This window comes from Hermetia illucens, chromosome 5 (assembly GCF_905115235.1).
Source record: "Hermetia illucens chromosome 5, iHerIll2.2.curated.20191125, whole genome shotgun sequence".
Classification (NCBI taxonomy): Eukaryota; Metazoa; Arthropoda; class Insecta; order Diptera; family Stratiomyidae; genus Hermetia; species Hermetia illucens.
Window position 1 is genome coordinate 69,007,762 of NC_051853.1, and position 10,239 is coordinate 69,018,000.

At 43.1% G+C, this 10,239-nt stretch overlaps 2 protein-coding genes and 1 pseudogene across 2 annotated transcripts; all 3 read left to right on the top strand.

The window, feature by feature from the left end:
* The first annotated feature begins 284 nt into the window (after window positions 1–284).
* LOC119658128 lies at window positions 285–837 on the top strand (annotated as a pseudogene).
* Window positions 838–4,588: 3,751 nt separating this feature from the next.
* LOC119657307 lies at window positions 4,589–5,743 on the top strand. The gene is made up of 2 exons (XM_038064166.1): window positions 4,589–4,762; window positions 4,834–5,743. The coding sequence occupies exons 1-2, from the start codon at window positions 4,696–4,698 to the stop codon at window positions 5,541–5,543; spliced, it is 777 nt and encodes a 258-aa protein (XP_037920094.1). The 5' UTR covers window positions 4,589–4,695; the 3' UTR covers window positions 5,544–5,743.
* A 662-nt stretch (window positions 5,744–6,405) lies between these two features.
* On the top strand, window positions 6,406–7,432 carry LOC119657301 (histone-lysine N-methyltransferase SETD1B-like). The gene is made up of 2 exons (XM_038064147.1): window positions 6,406–6,573; window positions 6,643–7,432. The coding sequence occupies exons 1-2, from the start codon at window positions 6,507–6,509 to the stop codon at window positions 7,356–7,358; spliced, it is 783 nt and encodes a 260-aa protein (XP_037920075.1). The 5' UTR covers window positions 6,406–6,506; the 3' UTR covers window positions 7,359–7,432.
* Window positions 7,433–10,239: the final 2,807 nt, after the last annotated feature.

Genomic DNA, 10,239 nt, shown 5'->3' on the forward strand with positions numbered 1-10,239 from the left:
GTCTTTTACCTTTCGCCTTGGCTTGGAGTATGCGCCCAGGAATTGTTATGCCGCAGAACACAGCAGCCAGAATTTCTCGAGAAGTGATCATCATTAACAAATTATAGTTAGCTTTCACGAAGGAGCAAATATCATTGCTAGATCAAGGTTTAAAACACAAGCACCTTCCAGAGGGAGACGCTGACATTAAAGCCGCTAATACCAAAGACAAAATGACAAAACAAGCCATCAGGGGAAGAGCCGTACGTTTTCCAGGACTGTGTGGCTGCACATCGGAGGCATGAACCACGACTGAAGTCGTTGAATCTTATAATGTCATACTTAACACACATTCAACTTTGGAGCACTCAGATTGCGCTTTCATGATGGATAACGAGCCTCTTTTCGAAATTTGACAGCGAAGTTTAGGCGTCGATCGATCTATCCACGCAAACCTAAACCGTGTAGTGGCTGAAATAATTCCTTCAACTGCAGCTTCCTTTCGCTTTGATGGCTCTATGAACGTAGATTTGAATGAGTTCCAAACAAACCTGATGCCGCATCCCCGAATCCACTTTCCTTTAATCGCGTTTGCGCCTTTTATGTCAGGATCCACTCCACGAGCGATCCATAATTTTGTAAACCACAACTAGCTACTTCGAGCCTGGTATGATGGTTCAATGCGATCCTCGGTATGGAAAATACATGGCATGCAGCATGCTTTATCGGGGCGACGTTATGCCCAAGGGCATCAACGCAGTTATAGCTGCGGTGAAGGGAAGCTGAAATATCAGCTTCGTGGATTTGTGTCCCATAGGATTTAAGATAGGCATTAATTATCAAAAGTGTTCATATTAGTTAAAAAAACAAATCCCAAGAGCCAGTCAAATACGCCTCCCGTTTTCTTTAAAATCAGGCGATCCGAATCAGAAGAACGAAAGTTTGAGCGCCGGCCTCGTGTCAAGCCGCGGCGGCGGCAGTGCAGTGCAGCGACGGTAGTATAGTGCATGGGGGGAGACGAATTCACCACGGCAATGCAGTCGTGATTCATGCCTCCGATGTGCCGCCACATCGCTCTATCCTCAGCTGAAACCACGCGGGTTCAGTCGGGGAGGGGTGGGGGGGGGGCGATGAATCCATTAACCGTGCCACCATCCATCGACCGTTGTCAAACTTAATTCCGCCAATTTTACATCCATTTGGAATGTATTCCACGAAAAGTAATTATAATGGCGGGAAGTCGTAGGCCTGAAGTGATTCCCTGCGAATCGTTTAGGATGGTGTTTAAATTGATGACTGTTGTTGGGAATTGTATTTGGTTTAACATGGAATGGATCGCAATGGGAACGTTCTAAACTCAGCATCACCTGCCGGAGATAATTTGTCCACCTTTTTCTCGCAAACGGGGAGCCGAAAACACACACCAAGATCAATTTTCATCGATCTCAAGCCATCTGTAATTGATGACGTGTAAACAGATGAATGCCGGAATCTTAGCCATAGTCCATTTCTGGGAAGGAGAATGCAGCTAACAATTATGCACGGGGATATTATTCTATCGGAAAAGATGTGATCGAGAACGTTCTGGCCAAGACCAGAAAGATCGCAGAGCAATGTGAAAGTCAGGGATTTCTCATATTTCACTCGGTGGTCGGACGGTGGAGCTGGATTCACTTCGTTGCTGATGGAGGGAATAAGCGGGTGAGCGTATTTAAAAAAGGGTAAGCCTCCTGTTTTCTTTAAAATTACGTCTGGTAGTGCAGGCGGTGTGAATCAGAAGAACAGAAGTTTGCGCGACGGCTTCGTGCCAGCTGTGGCGACGGCAGTACAGTGCCCCGGCGGTGACGATTTCGTCACGGCAATGCAGTCGTGGTTCTTGTCTTCCATGTGCAGCCACATCTGGGATCAAAGCTAGGAGCTATGCCATAGTGGAGCGCAATATTGAAGGAAAATGAAATAATGACCAACTTTTGGAAAGAAAACAAAAAACAGTATGGAATTCAATCAAATGCGCGGAAAAAGCCGTGGATAGTAGTGTAGGAATGTAAGCTTATCATGGGGACCATCTCTACGGTAAGTAAAATTGAAGACTGAACATAGAACTGAGGGTTGAGAGAACCTTCTATTATTGCAGCAGGACCTTTGTAAGGAAATGGGATCTTCGGTTCTGTTGTGTCTATGGCAAGCGCTGATTAAAACGAACAATAGAACCCAGCTTAATAATATTCAAAGAACCACGTGTGTTAGTGCTCCTGCAGTCCCGCCCGGCAGATGGTCTCGCTGTGGCAGATTGCAGGACCAGCGATATTTTTCAAGGTCATGACACAATATTCTTCATCGCCAAATCAAAAATGGTCTGTGGAGTCAATACGGAGTTATCTGAGATAGTGTAACCTAGTCGTACGGACTTCCAGCATTCGCCGGTGTATTCCGTATGGAGGTACTGACGATATTGTTTGCTTGCCGAAGGCTGGGGTATGACGTGAGTGACTGACCTAAAGGGGATCATGCAGGCAGTCTCGGCACATCCGACATTTTACATATCTGAAGTTACGAAGAGGAGTTTTACAGATAAACTGGGCTAGGTAAAAAATTTTTGTGAAGCTTAAAGGGATTTGCGAATCCTGCGGGTTGGTTCATGAACACCAGATTCGGTTGGATTCAGCTCCCCTTACCTTTCTCACAACAGAAGTTTATGACATCAAAATGCCGCACCACAGCGATAATTGGGCTCCGCGAAGTAGACATTCAGACCTACCTTCCCACCAGAGTCCCGGATACGAGATCATCGAGGGTTCCATGATTTTAACATTTATAAGCCCAGCAATTTCCTCCCCAAAGGAAACAGCTTAATGTCTTGTAGAAAAATAACCCACCTATTGAAATAACATGAAAAGGTCACGCTGTGGAGAACAAGTGCAAAGCATTAAGAACGTCGAAACAATTTCAGAAAACAAGATTAAAAATTCCTCCGATTGACAGTAGAGGTAAACTTCTGCCTACGTTCATACCAAGACACTTTCCCCTAGTGTCATAGGGAGACTATTTCATAAGGGGCAGGGGGGTCAACGAAACTCAACAATTCCTTTTGACGTTAATTGAAGTGTGCAAGAACGAGAATTATTTTATCTGTAGAGAACATACATCTCTGACACTTTTCATACATCGAATTGAGGTAAACAATTACTTACTCCTTAAGGATGGGATAAATTAGGTACATGGCCGCCTTTATTTTCAGGATATGATGCCTTTCCTTTGTTGAATCCAGGCATGAATTAAGGAATACTTTTCCTTTCTCATCTTTATAATATTTATGCAATTTTGAGTTTTTGGATCCGTCAACTGGCGTCGGAGCTTCAAGTCAGCCTTTTTCTTTCGCTAAGCATATTCAAATTAATTTCTAAATTGGCCGTTGATAGTGCTGCATCTTCCTTCTTACTTAGTTTCGAGCTAGGTCTAACAACATTAGTACAAGGACGTTCTTTGAAAATTTGTCTTAGTTAACATTTCACCCGTCTCCAGGCTTGGAATTAGGCAACAGAGAAAGGGGCACGGGTAGCCCAATATCTAAAGTTTGCATAATTTAACGGAGGTTATTGTAGTATACCAGAATAGTGAAGTAGAAGAATATTGACGGAAGTCTTTGCCTCACATTGACGCCGGGGGAGAGGGCTGGTTGCACTATATTGGGAAGTTTTTCTACGTTGGAAATTTTATAAGTTAAACATTTCAAAGTTTTAGGCTAACCTGAATTTATTTCAGATCTCTTTTCCGTGACACAGTTCCTTTTTTCTTTTTGGGCCGCTACAGATACGTAGAATTAATGAAAAAAGGTCGGTGTTTGGGTGGTATAGCTTCCAAAAGAAGAATTAACACCAATGCACCAATATTACGGGTACGGGATAGTATGAATGGAAGACGATCTTTGGCGCCAGAAACTCCTAGAAGAGCTTGAAGAGTCTAATTCGCGAAGTAGTGGATCTTCGAGAATATTGAGCTTCACTTTAAGACGCCTACTGAGAAGTCCCTTAAATTTGATGACTTCTTTAATGTCTAATTAATTGCGAAAAGTCTGAATTCATTCACAATCGTGAAGACTTTAGCCATTTTACTTCCGGAATACCTCTTCACAACTGAGATTTAATGGGAAATTAGGTCGTGCTTGGAACATCTGTTTGCGTGCACGTATTCTTTGGAGTCGTCCACAATTCATGTCTTGTTATAATCTCTCCCAATTCAATCTTCGCCATCGCAAGATATTAAGTAATATCATTAAGCCCTCAATACACTAATCGAACAATACCTAATGAGCTTAATCAAACAACCGCGACTGTCCACGTATCGCCCGCGTCCTAACAATTATTTGCTGAACTTTCTGCTGGCTAAGAAAGGTTTTGCGGGTTTAAGCCCGAAAGCAAATTCAAGTACTTGTGTACGAGTGTACGAATGCCGGCCTTTGGTAATGAGCGCCTCTAACCAATACAAATGTCATATCAAATAATGTAAACTTGATTCGCTTGACCGCAACTTGTTGAAAAGAAATTTTCGTGTACTAACTGCAAACAATTTTTCACCAGAAAAGTTTGTCAATAAAAACCGCCGCCAAGAACTATAAGAACATCAGTTTGGTCGTAGAATCCAAGTCGAGACGAAGTCCTCTGATGTCTTATCTTGTTTAGTCTAACGAACAGGGTAGGATTGCTACGGGACGAAATCATGAAGTTGGGGCCATTTTTGGCGGTGCTTATTGCACTGCTGTGCATAGCGCGCAACTCTTCCGGAGGTACTTCCTTATTGACCGAAGATATTCAGAATAATTTGATAACCTAAAATAATAATTTCTTTGACATACAGAGCCTTTGAAGCAAAGTGGTGTGGATACAGTTCCTGCTGCAGCTAGAATTAATCCACGATTCTATGTGAAGGTTGGCCGTGATGACCAACGCAGTATTGCATCCTCGGGGGAGGAAGATGATAATCTAACTTCCGAGGAAGAAGCGGAACTCGCTGAAGAAGAAGAGGACGAGAATGACATTGAAGACGATGAAGCCATCGAGACCTATTATCCTGTTTCCGATGATAGCGGTCAAACCTATCTGATTCCGGAAAGTGTCCTTCAAGTCATGGCAGACAAGCAGCAATCCAATGATGACTCGGACACGTTTCTAGTTCCAAATGGTTCAATTGATCTTGACGATGAAGACTCTGAAGATGGAGAAAGGAATAGCGCTATTATCCTTTCCGAGGAATCTCCTGAAGACAATGCTGTTAGTGAGGGAAATCAATTCATTGCAATTGTCCAAGAACCTGAAGCGAATGGTAAATCCCGACGAATTCAAGTTCGTAGGGGAGGTGGACTAAGAAGGAGGCGAGCCGGAGGTCGAAGACGAAGACGCAGACGTGGAGGTTCAAGCATGGGGCTGAGGAGGCGTCGTACCCGAAAGAAGATCAGGCGCGGCGGTGGTGCTCGTCGTGGCGGTCGTGGTCGCAGGAGACGTGGTGGCCGTATCCGACTAGGACGTATTCGCATGAGGCCACGTCGTGGATACGGTTTCCGATTCTAAGAAGTGACAAGGCTTATTAAGACAAGATTAACGAATTTGATTGTTTCCATATGTTCATCAAACGATTCATTATCATTTTGGGGAGAGATGAGAATCTCAAGATTTTCGTCTCAATTTGGTGATTGCAAACATACAAAAACTCACAACCATACACATCATATGCTTTAACAAATAAAGTCATTGCAGTTCAAACATTTTAATTCAAAGTGTTTTATTCAAAAAGCGACATTTGATTTTTCCAACAATCCATGCCAAGAAAATTGAAGTGGAACCACTCCATTGAGGATGTTTTCACATTTCATATACCGTTTTGGTGAAGTGTGCTTAGCAATTTTTCAAAAGGCGTATCGTATTACCACTCACGGTAATTGAATAAGTCAAAGAAGTGGTGTCTTGAGCCTAAATCAACATTGCGAAAAGAGTCTCTGCTTCTCTCCAAAGAAATTGTCTTCGTATGAAAGGCATATAATTAACGTCTTTTTTCGATACGCTTTGAAGTTCCATCGTCATCAAACCGTGTAACGCTTCCATTGAACCATCATTAACTCGACATATCGTTCTGAATGAAGTGAATTGAATATCCATGACTGTTCATATTGACCCTAGTCGGCGAAATTGATCACCGATTTACTGTTTGCTAAAAAAGGTCTCATGTGGTTTGAAGTTCATAGCGAAATTGAGCACTTGTCTGTACATTGCCCTGCCTCCGATATGAACTGTTGTTTTTGACCACTACAGGTTCATATGTGTACCGTAAAGTGGATCCGCTTGATTGCTAAGTAGAAAGAAAAGAAATTTCCGTGTACCAATTACCAATAATTTTTCATCTGGTCAAAAGATTGGTAATAAAAACGGTCGCCAAGAACTATAAGAACATCAGTTTGGCTAGAGAACCCAAGTTGAAAAGTCCTAAGATATCTTATCTTGTTTGCTGTACAAGGTAGGAGTTTTCGGGACGAAACCATGCGAGCGGGGCCATATCTGGCGGTGCTTATTGCGCTGCTATGTGTCCTGAAGGATACATCTGGAGGTACTTGCTTGTTGATTAGATGAAAAATTATAGTAACCAAATAAGCTCAATTTTTCCATTTGTTTGCAGATCCTCTTCCGAAAAGCGATGTTGACGCAGTTCCTACTGAAACTAGAATAAATCCACGGTTCTACGTGAAAGTCGATGACAAACGAAGCATTTCGACTACTGGCACTCAGGAAGATGATATAACTGGGGAAGAAGAAACTGAGCCCGAGGAGGATGCAGACGAAGAAGATGAAGAAGACATAGATGAAGACGACGCAATAGAAACCTATTATCCTGTCTCCGATGATAATGGTCAGACCTATTTGATCCCCGAAAGCGTTCTCCAGATTATGGCGGAGAAGCAGCAGGACAATGATGATTCTGACACATATTTAGTTCCAAATGGTTCAGTTCGTCTCGACGACGATGAAGATGAGGACGGAGAAAGCGGCTCCGCCATAATCCTTTCAGAAGAGTCGCCTGAAGAAACTGGACTTGCTGATGGTACCCAGTATATCGCAATCATTCAAGAACCAGAGACGTTTGGTAAATCCCGACGAGTTCAAGTTCGCAGAGGTGGAGTAATTCGAAGAAGGCGAGCAGGTGGTCAAAGGCGAAGACATAGACGTGGCGGATCGCGAAAACGTTTGAAAAGGCGTCGTACCCGCAAGCGAATTCGTAGAGGTGGCGGCGCGCGCGGTGGCCGAAGGAGGAGACGAGGTGGCCGTAGGGGTGGTCGAATCCGTCTCGGGCGCGTTCGAATGAGGAGGCGTCGCGGATACGGTGTTCGGTTTTAAATAATGGTTACGAATTTGACAAAATGAAATTAACGCGCACATAGAGTTTTATTTAGGGTCATTCAAAATTCACACTAACATTATTCACAAAAATGGGGGAAGATGGAAAGCTGAAAGGCAACCATCTAAATTTGGTGGATGTACAATAGACAAGCACAGATCATAAATATCATTTGTAGTATCAATAAAAATATTAGTGAGTTGAAGTCTGCGAGTTATTATTCATTCAAAATCCTTTTGCCTTCTTAATAATAGCATTGCGTTGTGTCCTAAAAGAACTGTTGTGTCCCTTTACTGGTTATAGTATATCTATAAACTATAGTACGTTGTTCAAGTCTATAATCGACAGGAATATATCATATTTCCCACTTCCAAGTGTTTCAACTTGGCATCTGGTATTAAGTATTCTCTGAGGTTCCTCAACCTATTTTGTACAACTGCTGGACACTGCCTTAGCCTCAACATATATGTTGAGGTTTTATCACTCTCCTCCGAGAATATACAATCAATGGGGGTAGATATCCTTGAATTCTCCAGGTAATAGCTTAGCCTACAGTGACCAGCGAGTATTCACACTCTGATCCCGTGGTTATTCTTGGTGAAGTTTAAACAATTTTTCGAGTACTTGGGTTCTATCCACCATCAGCACCTTGGACTGTTGCAGCCCTTGTAAGTTCAGCCAATAAATTTCCCTCAGCCTTTCCTCTTCATTTTGCAATATCATAACCATTAACCTATTTCCGGCTCCCCAGAATGGTATTTTACAAAACAAAATGTCAGCACAGATTTTTTATTTATAATTTACCCTTGGGCCCTATTTACTCTTTCATTGAAATCGATATCCAAAGGACATAGAGAACCGAATCTGGATTCCTTAATCCTTCTTTGTTTACAAACCCGGAACTCAGTATGCTAGGGAAGTAAGAAGCGAATCAGTTTAGTCTTGAGTTGTAAAATTTATCAATATTTTGCCTGGTGAGGATAACTTGATATGCCGAAATGATTCCTGATGAAGTTTCAGAAGTCAAAGACTGGATTGACTTTTAACATCTTATTAATCTGATGCCCTTGCCTCTTCAACTCGTTTTAATCTCTCGTTTATAATCTCTCTCTTCGATTGTGAAGGCGAAACTTAGGTCTCAAGGCGAAACGTGGATTAGTACCCACGATGGAGCATAAAACCTAAGAAACGCTTACTCAACCAACACCAACAGCTCTACTCATCATCATCATCAACGGCACAACAACCAGTATCCGGTCTAGGCTTGCCTTAATAAGAAACTCCAGACATCCCGGTTTTGCGCCGAGGTCCACCAATTCGATATCTCTAAAAGCTGCGTGGCGTCCTGACCTACGTCATCGTTCCATCTCCATCTCCATCGTCTTCTTTCCCTACCATAGATATTGCCTTATAGACTTTTCGGGCTAAATCATCCTCATGCATACGGATTAAGTGACCTACCGCCAGTGCCCACCGTAACCCATTGAGCCGGATTTTGTCGACAACCTGAAGATCATGCTATCGCTCATTGATTTCGCCGTGGTGACCCCTGCGAGCTCTTTCTTGACGAAAAGCTGCACAGGGAGAAGGGTAAAGGCGAGTCTCTTGCACTTAAAAACGGGATAAATTGCATCCATTGATTTTCCAGGTTGAGGTTAGGTAGGGCTAACAATCCTACACGGAAAACAACTCATTACGAAGCCACAAAAGGAATCTCGGATTGGATTAACAACAAAGCTCAAACTCGGGAACGAAAACAGAATAACTATTCGCGCATTTTCTCATGTCAGAACATAGGGCTGATGTAACAGCGTTGAAGAAACGCGTTGGACGGGGATCGGATTCCTGGAGAAGAGTCACTTTACCACATATTCTAGCGGCCATCAAGTAAACTATATGCTCGGAGTAGGTTTCTTAGTCGGCAAAAAAATGAAACCTGCTGTTAGTGGCTTTGAAAACATAAATGAACTGCTATGCACTCTCCTTTTGCGAGGCAAATTTATAAATGTAAGCCTCATTAAAATTTGCAACCCTACAAAGAAGAGTGCAGAGCCTGAGAAGGATACCTTCTGCCAGGCAGTTGAGCGGACTCTTGAAGTCTGTCCCAAGTATGATATCAATATTGCGCGGAAACCGGTCCACAAACAAATATGGGTCTCTCAACACGGAATGACTTTCAACTAAATTGACTACGTGTTGATCGAACGCCGGTACCTTTCAACCTCGATAAATAGCAGAACAATTAGGGGGGGGGGGGGGGGGGAAATTTAGACTCGAATCACTATCTCGTTGGCAACACCACCTACATAGAATCTCCCCTGACAACCAGGTGACAGTTAACATTGAAGCCATCCGTAGCACAGCCCTCCGTAACACCTATAAGCGGGAAATGGATGCCGCAATAACCGCAGTCAACAGAGGTCCTGGAGATGAAGCATCAACGAATGATCTTCACAACCACCTGAAGAACGTTATCATTAATGCGGCCAGAAACATACTTGGCTTTAGTCGCAAAAAAATCGGAACGGCTGGTTTGACAATGAAGGTAAGCTAGCAACGGAACGGAAGATTGTTGCATGCCGAATAATGCTGCATTCCTAGAGAATGCGGGCATCCGTGGAGACTTATCATGAACTCCGTCAAGTGGAAAAGCGACTTTTACGAACAAGTCAACTGGATGAAGCCTTACACACCACGATGCTCATCCTGTCGAGACAAAGAGGGAAATTTGATTTACGACAGAATGGGCATATTGAGCGATGTTTCATTTCGGGGAGAGGCCGCATGATTTTGGGCCCAGATTTTCTCTTTACTTCCCTACAGACGAGCAAATAATCGTATTCAGGGATATGGAGCATGCCTATGCGTATGATTATCCTC